Source organism: Mustela erminea, chromosome 2 (assembly GCF_009829155.1).
Source record: "Mustela erminea isolate mMusErm1 chromosome 2, mMusErm1.Pri, whole genome shotgun sequence".
Taxonomy (NCBI): domain Eukaryota; kingdom Metazoa; phylum Chordata; class Mammalia; order Carnivora; family Mustelidae; genus Mustela; species Mustela erminea.
In genome coordinates this window covers 77,937,297-77,963,057 of record NC_045615.1, presented here as the reverse complement: position 1 = coordinate 77,963,057, position 25,761 = coordinate 77,937,297, and the positions used below count along the sequence as shown (strand labels likewise).

At 33.6% G+C, this 25,761-nt stretch overlaps 1 protein-coding gene across 5 annotated transcripts in view; it reads right to left on the bottom strand.

Moving 5' to 3' along the window:
- KIAA1109 (KIAA1109 ortholog) overlaps nucleotides 1-25,761 on the bottom strand; it is a 216,829-nt gene that overhangs the window by 141,940 nt on the left and 49,128 nt on the right. For all 5 annotated transcript variants that reach the window (XM_032333325.1, XM_032333327.1, XM_032333326.1 and 2 more), the window contains exons 15-23: nucleotides 25,246-25,337; nucleotides 23,362-23,479; nucleotides 16,115-16,270; nucleotides 15,754-15,851; nucleotides 12,972-13,150; nucleotides 12,679-12,785; nucleotides 11,320-11,528; nucleotides 5,385-5,612; nucleotides 4,459-4,596 (exon numbers count right to left, since the gene is read on the bottom strand). In XM_032333325.1, the coding sequence (XP_032189216.1) occupies nucleotides 4,459-4,596; nucleotides 5,385-5,612; nucleotides 11,320-11,528; nucleotides 12,679-12,785; nucleotides 12,972-13,150; nucleotides 15,754-15,851; nucleotides 16,115-16,270; nucleotides 23,362-23,479; nucleotides 25,246-25,337 (1,325 nt within the window). The remainder of the gene's footprint in view (nucleotides 1-4,458; nucleotides 4,597-5,384; nucleotides 5,613-11,319; nucleotides 11,529-12,678; nucleotides 12,786-12,971; nucleotides 13,151-15,753; nucleotides 15,852-16,114; nucleotides 16,271-23,361; nucleotides 23,480-25,245; nucleotides 25,338-25,761) is intronic.

Genomic DNA, 25,761 nt, shown 5'->3' with positions numbered 1-25,761 from the left:
ATATAGTAATACAGAATATATATAGTAATATAGAATCAAATAGGTTTGGCAATGCCCTACCCATCAGTCACCAATTTTATAGAATCTACCTCCCAATCTCTCAGAAATGCATTGATTTTCTTCTATCTTCACTACTATCATCATGGTCCAAATAATATGACCTCTTGCTAAGATGTGTGCAGAGCCTCCCAGCATTCATTTTTACATCTCCCTCCTCCATACTCTACAAAACAACCACAGAGATCTAAAAAGGCAAATTCTACCATGTTCTTGTCTCAAACCATTGTTTTGTATTTCTTCCATATTTCTCTTCTCCACCAGGTTTATTAAGGTAAAAATTATTTCTGCCTTATTCACCATTTATCTAACCGCACCTAACAGTGACCACAAAAGGAAGATAACGCTAAATGACTATATAGATTTCATCACAGCAAGTCTATTCAGAGAATTCAATGTACTAATATATATTGGGACAGTTCACAGGTTATTTCCCAAACTAATTTTACTGCAGTAGTCTTTTTAGTATTTGTATGCAGGCCACCTGCACAAGAAACAGTGTTGGCAATCCTTGTTTCAACACATTTTAGGAAATGTATTCTTTTTTTTTTTTAATAATTTTTTTTTTTTTTTTTTTAATTTGACAGACAGAGATCACTAGCAGGCAGAGAGGCAGGCAGAGAGAGAGAGGGGAAAGCAGGCTTCCCGCTGAGCAGAGAGCCCGATGCGGGGCTCGATCCCAGGACCCTGGGATCATGACCTGAGCCGAAGGCAGAGGCTTTAAACCACTGAGCCACCCAGGTGCCCCTAGGAAATGTATTCTTAAAAAAAAACCCAAAAAACAAAACAAAACAACAACAACAAAAAACTAAGGATATGAGCTAAGTCAAATTCATAAGTAATTCTTAAAAGGAAATTTCTAAGTATGACAATAATAATAGCTCTAGCAGCTCCTTTGATATATTTTTTATTTTCACCTAAGCTATGTGACTATATATAAAATCACAGGAATTTCTCCAGGTATCAGTTCCCTTCTTTTTTTTTTTTATCTGAAGAAGCTGGGGAGGATGGTCAATAAAGATCACTTCTGGCACTAAGATTCGAAAATTCTCAGTATAAGATACTTTTGATTAATATTTTTTGAGCTCAAAAATACATACAGATCTAGGTTTGTCCTAAAGACAGAGCCTATCCAGTACATCAACAAAGATCATAGTCTAGATTTTATGGTGCGGTTGCATCATATTGGGGGCTGAACTGTATACCCTAAAAAGACACACTTAAAGTCCCAAGCCCAGGCACCTGTGATTGTGACCTTACTATATTTAAAAAGAGGGTTTTAGCAGATCTAATCAAGTTAAAATAAGGTTACACTGAATTAGGGTATGGCTTAATCTAATGACTGGTGTCCTTTGAAGAGGAAAACTGGGACACAGAGACACATGAAGACACTGCCATGAGAAGACAAAGGCAGAGATACGCATCTATAAGACAAGCAATGCCAAGGATTGCTAGCAACCACCAAAAGCTTAGCAAGGATTTAATCTCCTACAGCCTTGAGAGAGAGAACATGCCCTGTCAATACTTTGATTTCAGAATTCTAGGCTCCAGAACTGTGAGAGAATACACTTCTCTTGTTTTAAGCCACCCAGTATGAGGTACTTTGCTATGGTGGCCCTAGGAAACTAATATACATCATAAAATGCTCATAAATTAAAAGGGGATGGTTTCCTAAGTTGGACACAGTAACCCATCCATTACCTCAGATCCTTAACCTTGAGGCCCTGCATTAAGACTAATGCTATCAAGAACACGCAGCCAAATCCTAGAGAACTCACCTGTACCAAAGGTTTTAAATTTGCGCAGATTCACCAGAAAAATCACTATCTATGGCAGCTATAGTCTTATTACATATATTTCTTAAATAAAAGGACTTGAAAGTCAAAGTGACTCTTTCATCCATGGGCTTCAAAATGGATCTTATGTTCATCGGGCATGAAAACAACATTGATTTCAGGGTAGATCTCCATCAACACTACTGGGTGACCAGGTGCATTGTCAATGAGCAGTCATATTTGAAAGGGCTCTCTTTTTCTGAGCACTAGGTCTCAAAAGTGAGCTTCAAATATTCAGTAAACAATGTTATAAAGAGACTGTCATCCAGGCTTTGTTGCTCCATTGAGAGCACAGGCAGAGCAGTTTTAGCATAATTCTTTAGGGCCCTAGAATTTTCAATGATTGGCTTCAACTTAAAGTCACCAGCTAGGGCGCCTGGGTGGCTCAGTGGGTTAAGCCACTGCCTTCGGCTCAGGTCATGATCTCAGGGTCCTGGGATCGAGTCCCGCATCGGGCTCTCTGCTCAGCAGGGAGCCTGCTTCCCTCTCTCTCTCTCTGTCTGCCTCTCCATCTACTTGTGATTTCTCTCTGTCAAATAAATAAATAAAATCTTTAAAAAAAAAAAAAAAAGTCACCAGCTGTGTTAGCCTGTAAGTACAATGTCATCCTGTCCTTTGAAGTTTTGAAACCAGGCACTGACTTCTCTCTAGCTATGAAAGTCCTAGATGGCGTCTTCAACTAGACGGCTATCTCATCTACTTTGAAAATCTGTTGTTTAGTATAGCCACCTCCATGAATTAACTTGGCTAGATCTCCTAGACAACTTGCTGCAGCTTCTACAGCACTTGCTGCTTTACTTTGCACTTTGGTGTTATGGAGATGGCTTCTTTCTTCAAACCTATGCACCAATTTCTGCTAGCTTTAAACTTTTCTTCTGCAGCCTCCTTACCTCTCCCAGCCTTCACAGAATTGAAGAGCACGAGGGCCTTGCTCTCAATTAGGTTTTGGCTTAAGGGAATGCTGTGGCTGATTTGATCTTCTATCCAGACTACCGTAACCTTCTCTGTGTTAGCAATAGGCTATTTTGCTTTCTCATCATTGGTATGTTTATTGCTAGCACTTCTGATTTCCTTGAAGAATTTTTCCTTCACATTCACAAGTTGGCTATTTGGTGCAAGGGGCCTAGTTTTCAGCTTGGCTTGGGTTTTGACATGCCTTCCTCACTAAGCTTAATCATTTCTACCCTCTGATTTCAAGTGAGAAACATGCAATTCTGCCTTTCACTTGAACACCTGGAGGCCACTGCAGGGTCATGAGTTGGTCTAGTTTCAATACCTTTTTGTTTTAGAGAACAGGGAGGCCCAAGAAGAGGGTGAGAGACAGGGGAACAGCAGGTTGGTGAAGCAGTCAGAATACATGCAACATTTATCACTTAAGTTTGCCATCTTATATGGGCACCCCCAAACAATTACAATAGTAACATCAAAGATAAGTGAACACAAATCACTATAACAAATATAATAATGAAAAAGTTTAAAATACTGTGAGAATTACCAAAATGTGATAGAGACATGAAGTGCACAAATGCTGTTGGAAAAATGGCTTTGATACACTTGCTTGATGCAGAGCTGCCACAAACCTTCAGTTTGTAAAAAATGTAGTATCTGCAAGTGCAATAAAGCAACATACAATAAAATGAGGTATGCCTACTATTTCAAAAGTCTGATGAAGGAAACAGATTCTGTGGCAAAAATAAGCATATATTAGGTGTTAAGTTTCAGCTATTAGGAGGTCAGGTGTGTCAATATATGCACATATGAAAAAATTAAATTCTTTGTAGAAAAATATAGTCAGTTACAACAAAAGAGTTACAAATGGGGCGTTAGGTTATTTTATATAAAATGATCAGTTACTATACAGAATCCTTATCATCTGTTGATGATTTGGGGGTATCAGATTCATCCTCCCATTCATAATTTTACTTTGCCTTATATTAAAATCCATTTACTTTTCTAAAACTTATAACTTGACTAAAAGTAGAAAAGAGCCCTAAAGTAGTGTTAAATGAAAAGTGAAGCCATTTGGCATTAAAATATAATAATAAAGTGATAATCTACTGAAGAATGTAAATTATTCCCACTTGCTGAATATCATTGGTTCCCTTCCAAAAGAGCCCTGGGGGTATCTTGAGGGGATTAATGAAGTGTCTTGGAAGTATATTAGGTAAAAAGAATAATCCATGTGGATATGGATATTTTGAAAATTTATAGTACTGGTTAATATGAATATTGAGGTTGTAATTTTCAGCAGACTCCACCAAAATTTTATACACTTTCACATCCATAAATATATGAAAAAATTAAAAACTGTGTTTTTCCATTTCTAAAAACAATATATATAGAATATAATTATACAGGATCACATAAATAGGGAACAGCAGAAAAAAAGAAAGAGAAAACTGAGATTCTTGAAAAACTCACATATATTCAAAACTTCTTACTTGTTAAATTACAAGCTTTAATTTAAAGAGCTATATATACCATGCACAGAAACTAAACACACTGTTTCAACCCCAAAAGCAATAATACATCTCTACGTCTCTACTGTAACTCACTTTCATATTACCTGATAGTTATCACTGACAAACACATTTAGGGGTGACAGGACAAGTTGCAGCATGGTCTCCCGAAACCCTTTTTTCATTTCAAAACACAGTCTTTCCAAGAATGCTGTAGGGCACTCAGGGCCATCAGTGGTTCCATGCTAAAATCGAACAAAATACCATAATAAAGATACAGAAAAAATAAGACCAAGGAAGTGCAAGAAAATAAAAATTACCTTTATATAGTTAAGAGATTTTGCTTTTTAAAAAGGGGAAACAGTGCTCACTGACAAAATTAACTATTCTGTAACCCAGAAAGATTAGGTTCACTAAGCACCAAAGGTGACTCCTCTGCTTTTCAATCCTAGGTGCATGGTATGGAGCCAGTAGGCAGCACAAGGGTCTAGGGCCTCTTCCTCCCTATCTGGTCTCACTCCAACCCAGGTTCTCTGGCAATGTAATCTCATTCCAAGTCTGCCCACAACAGTCCACTGGTCAACCTAAGACTGAACCAGGATTCTGTGCTAGGTCTGAACCCCTGAAAACAGTTCAACCTGCAGGGTGAAGCTGAATCTTGATTTTGTAGCAGGCTCACCATAATGGCCCCAAAAGGTCTAGATTTGTATAAAGGATAAGAAAATGTAAATCCTAGAGTATCCATCAGGCTAACTATAAACCCAACAACTCAACATTGCGACAAAATGCTCTAAAGTTCCAAAGAACAGAAAGAAGGAACTGAAGTGAAAGAAGAAAAAGAAAATTAATAATGATCAAGTAATCACATTATGAAGAAAATAATAAACTAGCTTTATTATGGTAAAAGGATAAATTTTCAAGTTTTCAAATCTGATTTTTTTATTCGTGTGTGCATGTGTGTACACACACTTACAGTTTAAGTTGAGTGAATTTCGTAATATACTCCAGACTATTGTGATACATAAACACTTACAACAGGAAGACGTCCATGAACTTTGTACAAATTAACAAGTACAGTAATATCCCAAGGACGTAAGGTAAGCGGATGAATTGACTTGGCTGAACTTTCATTTTCCTTTTTGTCATTTTCCATCCCAACAGCAGTCCACCCAGAGCTGGATGATGTTGACAGTGACAGAACAGGACTTGAAATAACCTCTTCAAAATCCATATACATGTCATCTTCCCCAAAGTAATTTTCCTATAAATATTAAGAACAAATTTCTATTAAAGAGGTATGTAACAATAACTTTTCAACTTAGAGTCTGAATTTTGTAAACCAAGCATTTCCTTCAACTATTTTATTTAGTTAAAAGTATATGGTCTGCTTCCTTGAAATGAAAAACCAACAACAACAAAAAGATATATATACTTAAGACATATACTTACTTGGCTACTTAGCAAATAAACATTCTGTAGCAAAAAACAAAAAAAACCAAAAAACAAAAACATAAAAAATTACATAAGTTTATAGTAAAGTTTCATGACAACACCACTTCCAATTATAGCAAAAACTTGCAATTTAGGTCCTAGAAGAAAACTCTGAAAATACGAAATGTTCAACAGTTTTCAATCTTTCTCAGAGTTCTGAGGCAATAGTACCTAGAGACATCTTTTAAGGAAAGATCAATTCACTAAAAATTAATTTGACTAAATCCAATTAGCAAACTATTACAATCCATATATTCTGGGTGAAATATTTATCAGAAGTGTTTTTAACATCTTAAATAAGAATCTCCAATTTTGGTTACTGATGAAAAATACATGTGTTATCAATAGTTACCAAAACACCCTTTCACATAATCCATCCTGGCTTCTTATGCAAAGTATTTTAACTATTAATATTCTGGTTTCTTTTGTGTCAGAATTTAAATTTATTTGTTATTTTTTCTTTTTTTAAGGTTTTTATTTAAATTCTTTTTTTCTTTTTTGTTATTTTTTTCTCTTTTTAAGGTTTTTATTTAAATTCCACTTAGTTTACACAGTGTAATATTAGTTTCATTGAGTAGGATTTAGTGATTCATCACTTACGTCAAATACTCGGTGCTCATCACAACTGTCCTCCTTAATCCCCATCGTTTATTTCACCCATCCCCATACCCACTCCCTCTGGCAACCATCAGGTTGTTCTCTACAGTGAAGAGTCTGTTTCTTGGTTTGCCTCTCTCTTTTTCTCCCCCCATGCTCATTTGTTTCTTAAATTCCACATATGAGTGAAATCAAATGGTATTTGTCTTTCTTGGACTTATTTTAAATGAAATTCTTTTTTCTTCCCATTATTCTGAATTTAAATTTTATCTATTTGATCTGTTAGTAGTAATCAAAAGCTGTTAAAATATTCCTAACACAGTTAACCATATTTGTTCAATATTAGAAATCAAGTCAGTATTTTGATAAATTCTGCATTTTATTTATTGACACATTTATTTTCTAGCTAGAATTCTAGTCAATCAATCTGGCCAATTAAATATCTTTTCATAGGAAATGATGTTGAAGGGCTTGCAGTCATTTGGTTAATTAATGGTGGGGCTGGTAATAAAATCCCACATATATGGACTCACAAAACTGATGCATTCTCTATTGTTATCTGGCTCTAGTAACACAGGTCCTACTTAGAACCCACTTGACATCTTGATAATTGCCTTTATTATATAACTCTGAAGCATGGACAAACTCAAGCACAAATATAAATGTAAATAAACATTAGTTTTTATCCTAAATTCAAACATTAAATTTCTAAAACTAAAAATAAATTTCTAATGGATTTCAATCAACACTAAAGATCTAGAAGTACTCAAAACAGCAGTCCTCAGATCACTTGAGAAGCCTTTTCAAAATACACATGCCATTCTGGTCCTGAAGACAGGTCTAATAGTTTGCAATGGGCATGGATGTCAGAAAAAGAAGAAAAGTAAAATATTTCCTTCAGTGATGTTTATCTACAAATGGCCTCCAGACCCAACCACCTCTACACCCTTCCTCCATACAACTGATAAATGGAATCAGTGTACAATGTTCATGTTTATTAGCTTTTGACATACTAAGAATTACCAACAAATCAATAAAAATGAGTTATATTCATTTTAGTCAATTGTTAATAATCCTACTCTAATTTTTAAAAGATTTTTAAGTGATTTCTTATTTTTAAAAGATTTCTTAGAAGTCTCTTAAGTCTCTTGCAATTTTTAAACTTAAAAACAGAAAAGATTCCTGTAGATTATTAAAGTCAAAAGAAAAAGGTTCTCTTGGGCCTAATGTTCAATTTCACCACCAAAACAATCTACATTTAATTATCTGAAACAGAAAAAACTCATAGCAAATTCTTTAGGGAATACTGAATCCCCAAAATAGTAGAGAACATTTGCTAATTTTTATTAAATGTGTCAATGACTGTTTTTAAAGAGTTACAAAACTCTAGGAGTCCTTTATGAGTTATCATATTAGTACATATTGAAAATTATAAACAAAATGTACTTTTAAATTATAAATCCCTTAAAACATGAGCCTCATGTTAAATGTTTGATGTTGACTGTGTGGTTTAAGTTTTGTGTGTTTTAGTTTAATTTTGTTTTTTTAGTATGTGAACTCCATCTGCAAAGGTTAACTTCTTGAGGATTCACTAAAAAAATTACCAAAAGGTTGACCAAAGTATAAAGTAAGTAATAATATATTATGGCAAACTATTATGGTATATTAAGATTAATAAATGTACATAAATTATTACAAGTACAAATAAAAGTTCCATTTCCATTTTATGGTAGGTAGTATGCAAAACTGAACTATCTCTAAAACAAATTCCAAACAATCCCAGAAAAAAAGCAATAACTTATATAACTGAAAAGATGTGTTCTTTTGTCAAGTTTGCAGCATGAATGAATTTAAACATGATAAAGCAAGCTGTATTCCCAATCAACTTAAAAGCTCTATGAAATTTTATTTTCCTAGAGGTATTTTATCATGAGTGTCAAGTAACTACTTCAATAACAGGACACTACCATTTTTTCCCCTAGCCTCTTTATGCAATAATACCCATTTCTCAAAGAAGAGGAAAAAGAATTACCACTATAGTTAAAAGAAGGGAGCTAATAAATTCAGAGAAGCCGGAGAGGGGGAGAAAAAACAACCTATAGGTAGTCTGTTTTCAATATTAATTTTTTTCTAATAAGAAAAACATATATGCCACATATACCAACCCTTCATCCACAGTTACTACTGACTACCACCGACATGCTATCACTATTTAGATTCAGATTTTCCTTCTTCCATTAAGAAAAAACGTAGTAAGACTAAGAGAAGTCAATTCAGAAGATGTAAACAGTTCCATAAAATATTCTCACAAATTTTAATGCATGTTTGTATATATTCTTCTCAAATTTCCTGGTAATAATAATGGTAACCCTAGCTTCTTTCGTGGATTCTGGAAATCAATTTTTCATAAACGGTCAAACAAATATGATTTTTTTCTAGTCTATTCAGAATTTCTTGATGTTTAATTATAGTAATTAAGGAAAATACAATCTCAGTTACATGAATTTTCACATTCTCTGTTTTCTTTTATATATACATATATTCTAACACTAAGTAGAACGTAAGTTATGTATTAAAATAGAATACATCTCATTTAGCATGACACTAAACTTTCTGGTAGGCAGAAAGAAAAAAAGAAGATAAAAAAAAGACAAAGAGCTACTTATATTCCTAATAAAAGCAAGCATGGAGCTCATTGGACTAGAAAAATTTTTATTTGTCATGTTTTAAATACATATTTATTTATTTATTTTTTATTTATTTTCAGCATAACAGTATTCATTATTTTTGCACCACACCCAGTGTTCCATGCAATCCGTGCCCTCTATAATACCCACCACCTGGTTCCCCCAAACTCCCACCGGCCCCTGCCACTTCAAACCCCTCAGATTGTTTTTCAGAGTCCATAGTCTCTCATGGTTCACCTCCCCTTCCAATTTCCCCCAACTCCCTTCTCTCTAACTCCCCATGTCCTCCATGATATTTGTTATGCTCCGCAAATAAGCGAAACCATATGATAACTGACTCTCTCTGCTTGACTTATTTCACTCAGCATAATCTCTTCCAGTCTTGTCCATGTTGCTACAAAAGTTGGGAAATACGTATTTTTAAAAATATTTCAAACCTTTAAAATTTTTAATTTGTTTTAATAGCTACTTCATACAAGTTCTATGTTAATTTGATGAATGCAAATACTAATATAAACTTTAGTACGACAAAAAACAAACAAAAAAAAACTTTAGTACAACAAACCTTTGACACTACTACACTTCTAAATAGTTGTTATAAAATCTTAATGCATGGAAGAGACTGCATTAAAACCAACTAACAAGAGAGGTTACATTTATGAAGAATTTGTAAAGAAATCTTAAAAAGGCATTTACTCCTTTCTCTTTATACTTTGTTATCATCCTTTTAATTTTGACATGTATTATGGAATTTTTAAAAGAAAAAAACTGAGGCTCAGTATACATAGAGTGATGCAAAAAAAAACAGTGATAATACCTCTTAAGTAGTATTCAAAACTGGTATTATATCAATATATCCATCCTCATTTGCTAACTAAATCATTACTTACATTTAAATTAAAATACAGTTCAGTCTCTTCAGGGAAATTATAACTTGAAAATTACACTTTAAATCCTTAATATTCACAAGCAATCCCAAGAAAATAAAATATTGGGAGAAATATTTGAAGAATACTTTGGGTCAAACAATGGTCACAAGAAAAAAAATGCGTAGGTGTGTATGTATGTTTGTGTATTTCTCCCCTTTGAATATCTGAAGAATCACTCCTTCAGGAATCTCTCCTAAAACCAAACCAAAACTTTAGATTTCCACAAATATTAAGTACGTTGTCCCTTGCAAGTTTTATCTTAAATTATATCATCTGATGCTTTACAGTAGTTTATATAAAACAGTAACTCAAATATAAAAATTTAAATATAAAAACCTGTTCAGCTAGCACTTCCAGAGAACCTTTGTTAACAAACCTTGACTCTCTTTCCCCAATTAACCCTGATCATCCTAAACCGTTTCTGGAATTAATTACACCTGTCAGTGTACATTACAGGATTGCCTGTTACCTAAGCATTCCATAACCAAACCTCCACAGTTGTGAAATCACAAAAAGAAGCAAACAAGTAAACACTGAAAAATCAGACTCATGCAAAAACCTATCCCACAAATAACTCTACTGCTCATGACTGTTAATGTTTGGACAATTAGTCTCACTTTGTTCATCAGATGCATTAAAGCATCCAACAGTATGATGAAAATCTAAAGCAAAGTGATTTAGCAAAATCCTGGAAAAATGCAAAATTTCGTGAAGTTGCTAAAAGTGATATTGGATAACTGCTCAAATCACAGGGAAAGCTATCAGTGATAAGTAAAGATAGTGCTGCAAACAAATCTTTGTTTATTACTTAGCATGAAATAAAGTTTTCTGTTTTTACTGAATTTACTTAAAAAGTCAGCTCTTCTTGGTTTTATTTTATTACTCTCAGATGACAAAGTTCTCTTGTACTTCTTTTGCTGTGTTACATTACAATGTGTTAAAATCTGTCTTATATATGTCTATCCTACTATATCCTCTAACTTACTTCCTTGAGAACAGATGCTGTATCATCTCTATCTCCAGCAACTAGCACAATTCCTAGAATATATTAAATGCTAAAAATACAAAATAAAAACTCAACTGAGAAGTACACTATTTTTAATAAATAAGTTTATAATAAACTCTAGCACTGGAAGTCTAGTCAAGATTATCTTCAACAACTTTAAACCACCAAAACTGGCTACTTCAGACGGTCTCAATTTTAATTAGATAGTATCCATTTTGCCTATGTTTGAGAATGTGTAAGATCTTTTAAAAATCATACCTTTATACATAAGAAGGCATTTAATAGTGGTCCATAAAGAGTTATTTGAGAATCTGGGGAAAGTTCCATTTCTACATGAAGTTTATCAGGTGGAAGTTCTGAGGGATCAATAGGTGGGCGTGAAGACGTAGAAGGAGAAGAAACAACTCTGTCTGATGTTTTCTGGGATGGCCTTAATACAGATAGCATTGTTTCTTCCATTTCTGATACTGAAAAAAATTAAGGAAAAAAAATTGTGGTGGGGAATTTCTCAAAAGTCCTTTAAAGAATCATTCTCTAAGAAATTCTGTTTTGTAATTTTTCAGGAAATCAACTACAATAGAATATCTACAGTATATAATGAAAATGACCTGCCAGACTAAAGTTAAGAATGTGAAATAAAACAGACTTCATTGAAATATGTGTAGAAATACACAAATCAGATGGTATAGAAACAAAGAAAATTTCCTATTAACATTCTCAAATCCCGTAATATAAATTCAGGTCACAGTCAGGGCTTTATCTATACTTGGGCATTAAAGTACAAAGTTGTTGGGGCGCCTGGGTGGCTCAGTGGGTTAAGCCGCTGCCTTCGGCTCAGGTCATGATCTCAGGGTCCTGGGATCGAGTCCCACATCGGGCTATCTGCTTAGCAGGGAGCCTGCTTCCTCCTCTCTCTCTCTCTCTCTGCCTGCCTCTCTGCCTACTTGTGATCTCTCTCTGTCAAATAAATAAAATCTTAAAAAAAAAAAAAAAAAAGTACAAAGTTGTTTTCACATAAACAGCTATTCAAATGCAGTGTGACATAATCAAGCTCATAAGAAAAATAATGAAAACTATTTGTACATTTAACTCACTAGAAAAATACAAAGAAAATATCACTTGACTCTAATTTCATTTTGGACCCTGGTAATAAGGTACAAAAGCCTCAGGGAAACTGGTATGATATGATAGTTGTGAAAATGCTTTAAAAAAACTAACATTTCATGAAGCCAAATGCTTTAAATATATTTATATCCACATACACTTTATTTGATATTCTAGCTCTTCTGTTTCTAGCTTGGCAGAACTTGAAAAAATTATTTACTTTCTCTGAACACATTTGTTCAAACCTACAATAACAACATTTATCTCACAGAGTTGTAAGGATTAAATGACATAACGTAAACCAGTAAACAGCCTGGTTGAGTATTTGATACACAGTAAATACTCAATGAAAGTTAGTTTTAATTATGCCAAAAATTCTTAAAAGATTTTTAAATGTTTAAAATTACATCAAATGCTAAGATAAATTTCCAAATAAAAAAAAATTTATACTTTTAATGGCTATCAATCATAAACCAGATGTTTCAAAGTACAAATCATATAAAAAACACTTACATGATTGTTTTAGTTGCTCATCTGCCTTTTGTGGATAAATTGGATGCCATGTATAATCAATTGTAAGCATGACACTTGGGACAGTCCAGCATTCAACCCAACCAGCTCTTTGAAGAACAAAAAATAAAATTCTGGTCAGTTATTTAATTCATTTAACTGTGTACAAAGACCACTTACAAATAATCAACTTTATCTTTATTTTTTTAAAAAATCAGAAGAATCCACATATAAACACAAATACTTAAATCCACATATAAACACAAATACTTAAATCATTAATTTTATATACTCACTTTTCTTGTGTAATATTCCGCCATTTTGGTTTAACTGTTTTCTGACCACTTTGACACTCAGCAGGAATACCAGTATCATGAGTCATTTTATTTGGGTGGCAATTCTTTACCAACATAAATAATGAATATTTACTGGGGTGGCAATCTGGTAGAAATAAATGAAGATCAACATCTTCTCCCTAAAAAATAATTTATAATAACCCAAAGTAATAAAACAGGTACATAAATATGTTAGGTTCCTATTTACAGCCAAACCTGTTAATAATAATCTTGAGAATAAATTCAAAAGAAAATAAATTTCAAAAGGCATATTTTATAATCAAGTCAGTTAAGTAACTGGGATAAGATTTGACATTGACTAAAACTAAATTCTGCTATTCTTTTTTTTTCTTTAACTAAATTCTGATTAGAAAGTTAAAAAAAAAGTAAGGGAATAAATAGCATAGTTTTCACAAAATAGTAAAAAGATTATCTCTATGGGTATCCATGGATATTTCACATGTAACTCAGTAAAAAAAAAAAAAAAAAAATTAAAAATCATCTCACTGAGGAATGCCTGGTGGCTCAGTTGGTTAAGCATTTGCCTTCAGCTCAAGTCATGACCTCAAAGTTGTGAGATTGAGCCCTATGTTGGGCTCCATGCTCAGCACAGAGTCTTCTTGAGTTTCTCTCCCCCCTCCACTCATGCTCTCTCTCTCTCAAATAAATAAAAATCTTTAAAAAATATATAAATAAAACCAAAATCATCTCACTGACAATAAGCTCAGGTGGAATATGTTCTGCATTTTATTAATTTTTTTTTTTAAAAGATTTAGCTTAGAGACAGAGAGACAGGGGGAAGAGTGCAGTGGGAGGAGCAGAGGGAGAGAGACTCAAGGAGACTCTGTGCTGAGCATGGAGCCCAATGCAGGGCTGGATCTCACGAACCTGAGATTACAACCTGAGCCTAAACTGACTATACCACCCAGGCGCCCCTACTTAATTTTTAAAATAGGATTGTCTTGGATTATCAACTGGCTTTGAAGAATTCTGAATTGATATGTTTTCATTTGGCTTCACTTTTCTCCTTATAGGTCGGTGCCCTAATCTTGTTCATCATGATGCCTGATTTTTTTTTTTTTTAGATTTGATTATTACAGAATTTTATTTCTGTTTTTATTTACATTTTTAAAAAAATTTGTATTTAAATTCCAGTTAGTTAACATTCGGTATAATATTAGTTTCAGGAGAATTTAGTGATTTATCACTTCATGTAACACCTGGTACTCAACACATGTGCCCTTTTTTTTAATTAACATATAATGTATCATTTGCCCCAGGGATACAGGTCTGTGAACATCAGACTTACACACAGACTTACACACTTCACAGCACTCACCAGAGCAGATACCCTCCCCAATGTCCATAACCCAACCACCCTCTCCATACCCCCACCTCCCCAGAACCCTCAGTTTGTTTTGTGAGATTAAGAGTCTCTTGTGGTTTGCCTCCCTCCCGATCCCATTTTGTTCCATTTTTTTCCTTCCCTACTCCCCAATCCCCCCGCCTCACTCTGCCTCTCAAATTCCTCATATCAGGGAGATTATATGATAAATGTCTTCTTCTGATTGACTTATTTTGCTCAGCAAGTGTCCTTAACCTTAATACCTACCACCCACTTAGCCAATCCCTATTCACCTCCTTTCTAGCAACTCTCAGTTCTCAATAGTTAAGTCTATTTTATGGTTTGCATCTCACATTTTCCCCCCAATGTTCATCTGTTTTCTTAAATTCCACATATGAGTGAAATCATATGGTATTTGTCTTTCTCTGACTTATTTCACTTAGCATAATACACTCTAGCTCTATCCACCTCATGGCAAATGACAATATCATTCTTTTTTATGGCTGAGTAATATTCCACCAGGTATATATACCACACCTCTTTACCCACTTATCAGTCAATGGACATTTGGACCCTTTATAATTTGGTTATTGTTGATAATGTTATAAACACTGGGGTGCCATGATTCCTGATTTCTTAACATGTAGCACAGCAGAGTGGTTAAGAGAATGAAGCCCTGACCTATACCACTTGGGTTCAAATTTCAATTCAGCTACTCACCAGTCACATGATAAGTTACATAAACTCAGCTTCTCAGTTTCCTATTTCATAAATGCAGATAACAACTAACTTAAGTAAACTGTTCTGAGAATGAAATGAGCTAATACACATAAAGCACTGGATATTGTGTATGTCACAAAGAACATGTTTAATAGGTATTAGCAGCTCTTATTGTTGCCAATTTTTACCATCATAACCTCCATCAATACTAATAACTACTTCTGATTGTTCATACTCTAAAATTAGGTATTCCACAAAATTCTGAACTCATTAGAGCTGCCTTTCAGAAAAAGGAAGAGAGGTATTTGTGGCTACCCCTTGAATTCATGTTTATAATTAGTAACAAAATAAAGGAAATTGTAAAATCTAGTTCATATACTGTAAACCTTAGAGCTAGAAGGGGTTTTCAAAAGAACATGTAAGTTAGCCACAAAGGTTAGAAATGAACTGGTTAGGAAAATATTCAGCTCAGGGAATTTTCTTTTTATTGCTCAACTCCTCTAAGGGGGAGTTGAGGAACTACAAAAAACAAACAGCAGCATTTCTGTGACACTGAACCTCATGAACAATGGTGGAGAACTAAAATACTACAGGATAACAATGGGATAGTGGGGAAAAGTAAAGATAAGCTTTGAGAAATGAAACTTACTAATAAAGAATTCAAACAATTATACATACTCTTAAAGAGAACTTGGTGTTACATGTAGCTGGAACAAAATCCGTAAAAGGCAAAGAGAAATCAATGTTTAATGTTTCCCCACAGGCTGCCAGATACACTACAAGAAGAGGAAAAAAAGAGAAAATTTATTTTTAACTTCAATAAAACTTAAAATAAAAATTGCTTAAATACATACCTAAGAAAATGAAACATAAAATTCTTAGTCCAATAAAAACTCTGAAGTAATTCTCCAAGAGTATTATAAGACAATGAAAAAAAGATCAATTCTAGTATCTATTAAAACATAAAATCAACATCAATTTCCACTGTTGTAATTTCTCTTAATGAACAGAATACTTAATCTAATTTTTGAGTTCTTACCATTTTCCTGTTGTTTAGTGGAACAGTCAATCCAATTGTGTTGATTAGCAGCCCAAATCATTTCAAATTGATGAAACATGATTTTAAAATTCCACGTATATGGCACAAATGAAAAAATGTCCGGAGCACTATCACTAGACCAGTCTTGGATTAAATCTAAAATCATGGGAGTGGAAGACAGAAAACAAAAGTTAACTGAAATTAAGAAAACAAAATATAAATATTCTAACACCAGTCAAAAATGATTTTTCTTTCACAACTTAAAAGAACTTTTATATTGAAATACTAAAAGAAGATTAAGATACAGCTGATTTAATAGCAAACCAATGTTTACATACTAATCACAGTTTCAAATAAGAGAAATTTTATGCGTTTTATATACCCATTTATTTTTAATTTTTATACCTATTATTTATTAGAGAAACTTTAGAAGATAAAAAAAAAAAATCACTTGATAATCCACTACCCAAATATCCAGCATTGTGGATATCTTTCCTTCTAGTTTTACTTTCTATGTAGTTTTTTAATACTATTCTAGATGTACATATTTCATATATTGCTTTTTCTCACTGAACTCAAAATTTCTCCATGTTATTTCACAACATTAACAAAAACTTTAGTAAGAGTTCAATAAAGAGATTTGCCAGGATTTACTTAACCATTTAGTAATCTTGGATATTTAGACTCTTTCCAAATTTTTGTGTTATATATAATTTTATATATATTTTCATGGAAGATTTTTATATACTCAGGATTACTTTGTCAGTATAAATTTCAGAAGTAGAATGGCTAGGTCAAAGTCTATAAAGTTTTTCAAAGCTACTATAAATTACAAAATTGCTTTCTAAGTATAGTGAAACCATTTATACTCCTACCAGAAATATATGCTTGACTTACCTATTTCATTGTACCTTCTCCTGTATTATACTTCCTTCTACCTTTCCCTCCCCGTCCCTTGTCCCTCCCTCTTTCTCTCTCTGGGAGAGTGAAAGGATGTAGCTTGGGAATTAACTGATCACTAAGAACTGTTAACTCACTTTAGCTGAACTTCCTAACTACAAGTAGGGTTCAGCATTTTTTCATGTTGTTTTACTGACTAAATAAATACCTACAGAGTGTGTTCTGTGTGCCAGACTCTGTTCTAGACTCTGGGAATATAATGGTGAACACAAATGTGGCCCTGTTAGTATTTACAATCAATAATCTCTGATTTCTGATTTGTTGTACTGCCAGTTTGTACGGTTTTAAGTCTTGCAGTTTAAAATTATTCACTTACTTAGTCTGCCTATCCTCTGGTACCTTTTTTTTTTTTTTGAATCCCAATAGGCAAAAACTCTTTATATAAAAATATTAGCACTAATCTAAAACAGTGGTTTTACTTTTTCTTCAGGCATTCATGTCACTTATATGCCTATACTCCCAGCAATCATATCTTTCAGTACATGGTCTCCTCCTTAAGGTGTCAAGCTCATCTCTATTTACCCATACTATATAACAGTGCTATGCATATAAAATTAGAACTTTGTATATATGAGACAGAAAAATGACTAGAAACAGTATTTAGCACAGTTTGACAGCAGACAGTACTGGGTTTAAATTCTGTCTTTACCATTTTACTAGCAATGTAATCTTAAGTGAATAACACAAATGCTATTGGTTTTCTCTTACGAAATGAGGACAACTTCTCAGATTTATGGTAAGAACTGAAATTACATGTGTCAAGTTTTAGCACAGTAACTGCCACAGGATAAGCATTCTATGTACGGAAGCATTTACTATTAAAGATATTCTAAAGAAAATAATAGGCAAAAATAATTAAATATTTGAAGTAGTTTCTTTGGATTTTAAATAAGGTCTTTAAACTGAAAGATATTACATTCAATAATGAAATCAGAAGTCAAATTTATCTTACATAATATATGAACTCATTTAAAATTTAGCTGCAATGTACAAAAGCTTGTGCACATTAAAAATCTCTTAATAAAATGGCAAAATAATACATTAAATATCAAATATCAGTAATTTAAATATAAATAAGCTGCATAATTTTATATCAATCAATTGAATATGGTAATTAACCTGTTCTGTGAATAAAGGAAAACTCCACTTGACAATTTCAAGTGTTTATTTCACTGAACAAGCAATCATGTGGTTCATCATACTGTACAGGATCTATGCTTACTATAAACTTTTAATTTCCCATGCCACCCTACCTAACAACTTTCTAACTTACTAACTTAATTCTTTAGCACAATGGCTAGCAATGGAGAGATAACCAAAAGTTCTCTCTGGAATTAATTCTCTGGAATTAACCAACTCTACAGTATAAACTTATCATTAGTCAAATTGATTTTCTCACTTTTCTTCTTCACCAACATTTTTAGTTCTGCACTTTTACTCAAACTATCTAAAATAAGTATGCTCTTTAGTATTCTCTCTGCTAAAGGAAAACTCGTAAATATCTTAAATATCTCCTCCACTTATTGGCCTCATTGAGTCTGACCTAGTCACTGAATGTTTCCCTGCTTCAATTCCTCTCGTTAAGTCAAGGATAAGAGAAATAGCTATCTCTTTTCAGAGTCATGAAGTAACATAAATGAACATGCTTTAGAATGTTCTATGGAGACAAACTATGCAAATTATCAGTTAATAATACTGAGTTCATTATACAAAGATCATTTCAGATGTTACGGTCTTCCCCTTACCTTCTCTGATTACTAAGGTCATAGCCATTTCTTCTGCATTCATGTCTTACATGCGTTTGTTATTTTCAGTTCATGCTAGCAAAATATATACACTGTTTTGTATTGCTTAATTTTCTGAGTATAGTGCACATGCCAATAAACTTGGGACTGATAAATAATACAAAACAAGAAATGCCAATAAACTGACATGCCCATAAATTCTCTGTGGGCTGAGATCATGGTTTAAATTTGTTTTGAATCATTATTAGTAAGAGACTTTAAACTTACATTGGTTCCATTTATCTACTTACATTTCTAGTTAAAAGACTGAGATATAGGGGCGCCTGCGTGGCTCAGTGGGTTAAGCCTCTGCCTTCAGCTCAGGTCATGATCCCAAGGTCCTGGGATGGAGCCCAGCATTGGGCTCTCTGCTCAGCAGGGAGCCATTCCCCCCCACCTTGCTCTCTGCCTGCCTCTCTGCCTACTTGTGATCTCTGTCAAATAAATAAGTAATATCTTTAAAAAAAAATTGAGATATAACTGCTAGTAAACACAAATTCAAATAATCCATGAATCATCTTAGGAAACCAATGTATTTTATAAGGTTATTAGCTTATTTTTATTTTAACAAGTCTTACTCGTTTTTTCTTCCATATTTTATTTGAATTTTCAAAATATTCTGCAGTATAGTTTCATTACCACTTTATACAATATCATTACTGATAAATATTTTAAAATATGGTAAAATATTTTTACTAGCCTCAACAACTATATTTAGCATGTATTTCTCTTTAAACCAAAAATTGGTTTATGTATGTATGGAACATACATACATCTCATTAGCAGATGGTCTTATCAAATAATTTCAAAAAGGAAGCAGTTATTTCATGACTGCCTTACCCATTTAGACAACAAATTTTTTAAAGTTATTAAGTTGTGATGAGCACTGGGTGTTGTATGGATGTGCTGAATCACTATATTTTGTGCCTGAAACTAATATTACACTGTATGTTAACTAAATGGAATTTAAATAAAAACTTTTTAAAAAGTTACTAAGTTGGTAATCTAAATATTTACCTGGATAAAATTCATGTACACCTCACTTTATAATTATGTTGGTAGGCAAATACCTCATAAAATATCAGTCAGTTGTACTGGAACTTTGTCATACTGTTAACCATTGTCTTCTCCTCCTCCTTATCAGAGTAAATCTAAATCAATTTCGGTATTAGAGAAGAGACTTCACTTCTGCCTCTGTCTTACATCTTTTATTCCTGAGATTCTTTTTTATATTTATCATGAAGTTCTCTTTGCCCCACACTAAAATCTGTTAAGAACAACTTTATCGGGACACCTGGGTAGCTCAGTTGGTTAAGCGTCTATCTGCCTTTGGCTCAGGTCATAAGCCCAGGGTCCTAGAATTGAGCTCTGCATTGGGCTCTTTGCTCAGTGGGGAGTCTGCTTCTCCCTCTGCCTACTGCTCCCCCGCTTGTGCTCTATCTCTCTCTCTCTGTCAAAAAAATAAATTAAAAAAATAACAACTTTATGTAATAATTGGCATAAGAATGGCTACTGAGGAATATTAGGCATGCCCTCACACCAAATTAGGTCATTTGCTTTCTGCAGAATTCTGTCAGTGGGGAAACAGAAAACTGAGAACAGAGAAAAACAATTCAAACACTATGACCAAGTATGTTCACCACCCGGCTAAACATGTTACTCTCTAATAGTCATCCTTTTTAAAGAATAAGTAAGATTCTAAAGGATTCTAAAAAGCAATAGAAAAAATATGAATAAAAGTTACAGCTGTAAAATCTGGGATATGAGAACTTAAGTTTTGTATCTTTCAATTTTCTTTAAATTTCTCCAAATAAATTTTAGGGGAAAAAAAAGTGAACTGCAATATGTATAGGCTTAAAGGTTAGAAATAAAGAAAATAACTCAGGAAAAAAATACTAAGTTTTATTTATTTATTGGAGAGAGAGAGTGGCGAGCAAGCGAGGTAGCAAGCACGGGGCAGGGAGGGGAGAGGGGAAGAGGGTCAGAGGGAGAAGTAGACTCCCCACTGAGCAGGGAACCCAATGTGGGGCTGAGATCATGACCTGAGCCAAAGGCAGATGCTTAACTGACTGAGTCACCCAGGTACCAAAAATAATTTAAGGAAAACATGGTTGTAACAGAAAATGTGTACTTATCTATTTGAAAGTGACTAGTACAATGCTCAGTCTAAATTAAAGTGTTACTACAAAGTTAAAAATTTTAAATCTTGAGGAAGTATCTACTCCAACTATTCTTAGAACTGCTAAAGTCTAAGAATGTGAAATGTCTGGAATAAAAACAATGTGAAGGATTAAATGCTTGAAAATAGGAACCTATTTTAAAAGGTTAGCAAAGTTATAAAATACAAAACCTTAAGTGAGAGAGAAATGGCTACTGTCGAAGAAACTAAATATAACAGATTCTTGAGCCAGACGACTTGGGTTGGAACACTAGCTCGACAAACTTACTAGTTGTGTGACCCTGGACAAACTGCTTGACCACTCTGTAACTTACTTTCCTCATCTGTAAAACAAGGATAACAATAATATCGATCTCAGGAATTATTATAAGGATTCAACAATTCAATATGTGCAAATTGCTTAGAACAGAGACAGACACATAATACACACTGTTAATTTTAGCTATTTTTTAAAAATAAATTGAGCAGTATTTATTCAATGTTCGGCTTCACTGACAAAAGTTTAACTTGCCAGGGATTTTGTTACAAATTCTACTACTGGGACCCTGACTCAAGCCTTGAGAATTATATAACTTCAAGAATTTAGAAGCTTTCTATCTAGTTCCCACAATAAAGTTCCCAATCAAACTAGAAAACAAGTATAAAACACTTATGATTGATCATATTGTAATAATGGCATTATACAATGCCCAAACTCTAACAATAGCAAAATTACAGTAGAAATTATTATCTCTATTTCACAGATAAGGAAACAGAAGGTAAAATAATTAGATAATTTGGCCAACATTATATTGCTAGTAAGTAACGTAAGGGCAGGACTATCTATGTATATCTACCACCATAGCCCCAAATATCTAATAGTACTCAGCACAGATCCGATATTTGTAAATGACCAGTGGGTACAGGGAAGGATGGAGGGATGGATAGATGGATGGATGGATGGATAAATGTAGCAATCAGTAAACCAAATATTAGGTGCTCTAGGGTAGCCATTGACCCTGGCAAATTAGCCCAACTCTGTTAAACTAAACTTTCTAAGGGAAGGTTCTATAAAGGCAACTAATTTTTATGTAGTCATATATATGTTAGTCAGAGACCAAGACTACATGCTCCTAACCCCATGAAATATGAGTAGCTATTGTAATACGCTTCAAGAAATAAAGGATTTTTTTTCAACTAATGATAACATCAACTCAATATCCATGCCAATGGAAAGAAGTAGGAGTTCCAAATATAAAAATAACATACTCTCGTGCACTGTTGGTGGGAATGTAAACTGGTACAGCCACTATGGAAAACTGTATGGAGGTTCCTCAAAAACTTAAAACAGAAATACCATATGACCCAATAATTCCACTACTGGGTATTTACTCAAAGAAAATGAAAACACTAATTTGAAAAACTGTATGCACCCATTTATTGCAGCCTTATTTACAACAGACAAGATATGGAAGCAAACTAAATGTCAACAATAGATGAATAAAGAAGATGTGGTGTGTGTTGATGTATAGACACACAAACACACACACATACACAAGAATATTAAATTGCCATAAAAAGGAATAAAATTTTGCCATGTGCAACAACATTTCACTTACATGTGAAATCTAACAAACAAAACAAACAAAAAGCAGAAAAAGACCCATAAATAGAGAAAACAAACTGTTGGTGCTCAGAGGGGAAGAAGGTAAAGAGATGAGAAAAATAGGTAAAGGGGAGTGGGAAGTAGAGGCTTCCAGTTACAAACTGAGGAAGTCTCTGGAACGAAAGGCATGGCATAAGGAACATAGTCAGTGGTGTTGTAGTAGTACTGTATGGTGACAGATGGTAGCTATACTTGTGGTGAGCACAGAGTTGTTGAATCACTATGTTGTATAACCAAAACTAATGTAACGTGTCAACTATACTTCAATAAAATAAAAAAATAACATACTTGGCTATTTGAATATACTGTTTGTGGATTACATAACTGAAACAAAATAATGAAACTATGCTGATGCCTAATTCAGGCAAAGAAAGAAACTGATTCATCCTCCCCAAATTATCCCCTACTACAATGACACAAAGCACCAGCCTACGATGAATTCTTTCATTTTTTTGTAAGCCCAATTTTGGGTTGGTATTTCCCTTGTTTGCGGTAAAAGAGAAACAAAATACCTGTATTTAAATTTTCCCTTTTATATTCTTAGCCCAAAAAGAAGTGTAAAAAAAAAGTATGAACACTAACAGAAAATCCCCATGTTGAACCTAAAGGCAAAACATACTGAATGTAAACAAGTACACTGTGATAAATCTCATTATATTTACATTTATTAGAAAATTACCAGTAAAGAAGTTCTTCTGTGCAAAGATAAAGTGGTAGGTGGCTTTATAAACCTCTAATTCACACTGCCAAGTCTGTGGCATGTTCCATATTCGGGGATAACTGGCATTGATGTGGAACTGCAAATGAAACATTAAGTAAAAATGTTAGAGCTTAAAATGTGACACTGTGTGAAGAACATCAGAAATAAATTCACACATACACTAATAAGAGTAATTAGAACTTATTTTCCCACTGAGCTGAACAGAGATCCCTTTAAGATTCTAATATTACTGAGGCTAAAGGTCAGTATCTATGGTTATATCCAGCTCCTTGAAAGAGTAAGCCATGAAAACTTTAAGAACAACAAAGCAGACTACAGTTTTGATACTGTACTTTAGCTAAACTAATACAGTAGCAACCAACGTCCTTAATTCCTCTTTAAACCTAATCTGTTATGTGAGAGGTTTGGCCACTAGTGCCTTCCAGGTTCCCATCTGGCAGTTTGATAGGGAGCTTTATCATGTATTTAAGGTGTTTTATCATGTATTCCATCTGCCAAAGTTCAGAGATTCTGCTAAAGGCAAGAGCTGCCTAAACAGGAATAGTATTATTGCCGAGCACCATTTATAAGCAATAGCTCAGGAATTCGTTAAAATGCTGAATATGCCAGTTTAATATACATTTATAGTATTTAATATATTCTTTTTTAATATATTAATTATATTAATATATTATTTTTTAATATATTCTTTTTAATATATTCTTAATTTTAATTTTTTTTTAAAGATTTTATTTAATTATTTGACAGAGATCACAAGTAGGCAGAGGCAGGCAGAGAGAAAGGAAGGGAAGCAGGCTACCTGCTGAGCAGAGAGCCCAATGTGGGGCTCAATCCAGGACCATGGGATCATGACCTGAGTTGAAGGCAGAGGCTTTAACCCACTGAGCCACCCAGGCACCCCAGTATTCAATATATTCTTGGTAATTACAAATTTCTCCTCTTAATTTACATATATAAGTGTAAAAATGCTTTTTTTTACATAATTAAGACCTAATATAAAAGAATCTTATAAAAGAATCCTTTCTGAATATTAGCCATTCTACATAGTGGCTTTTGTTATTATTGTTAATGTTGTCTTCCCTGATGAAGAATAATCCACCTGATAATGAAATGAGGCCCCAACCTGCCATTTAATCATAAGTACTTCCATATTTTTTCTAATACGGAGCAATCTGCAGTATCAATAAGATTTTATTATTTTTACCTCATTCATCAAGTAAAAGGAAAATGACTTATTAAGCCATGAGCAGGAATCCAATGGGACCAGAAACATATAGTGAAAAATTATCTCATTTATAACACAGGAATCAGTCTAAACATAAAATAAAATTTAAAAATAATCTCAGGTGCCTGCGTGGCTCAGTGGGTTAAGCCTCTGCCTTTGGCTCAGGTCATGATCTCAGGGTCCTAGATCAAGTCCCGCATTGGGCTCTCTGTTCAGCAGGGAGCCTGCTTCCCTCTCTCTCTCTCTGCTTGGCTCTCTGCCTACTTGTGATCTCTCTCTCTGTCAAATAAATAAATAAAATCTTTAATCATCATCATCGTCATCATCATCATCAACATCTAACAATTTTTCACATTTTTAAAGATCAAAAACCATGCTAGCACAGCCTTATATTCACTTTGCCCATAACCAGACGCAGAGCAAAAAAGATGCCAGAGTCCACAGCACTGGGAATCTACTCCTCTTCCCAAAAATAACACCAAAAGCACCTGGTAGTTCTTAAATGAGAAGATTATCTATTTAATAACTTCCTGGTCATTAAAATTTTATATTAAAAAATTAAAACCAAATTCAGATTTTATGTATGTAAACAATATCATCATATACTCTAGACTTACTGCTAACATTTCTGCTTCTAAAAGGGTCCGATATTGCATGCTGGTGGTAGCATCAACATGTAATAGCTGTCCTTTAATTGCAGGAGTATAACCTAGTAAGTGAAAACACAAAAATTAAGAACCTAAAAAGATATATATAGGACTAAAAACTTTGTACTGGAAACAACCCAATCACCAACCAAAGAAGGCATCTCTGAAAAATGGTGATCAGAAACTACACAAATACATCCCAGTCATGGGGAACTTGCTATCTAATAAGTGACCTTTCTCATTTTGGACAACTCTAAAGGAATAAAGTTCCATCTTCACAAAATGTCCTCCTGATTTTGCTTGCCAGTACAAAACTGTTAAGTCCATCCTCTAAATGACAGTTTTCAACTATTGAAGACAGCTCCCATGTCTCTTCTTTCCCTACTGACTCAAGGAAAGTTGTTTTAATCATTTTCCTTATATGGAAAATGTTCCATATATAATGATAGTTTCTAAATAATGGCTATTCCTTGTGTAATTAATGAC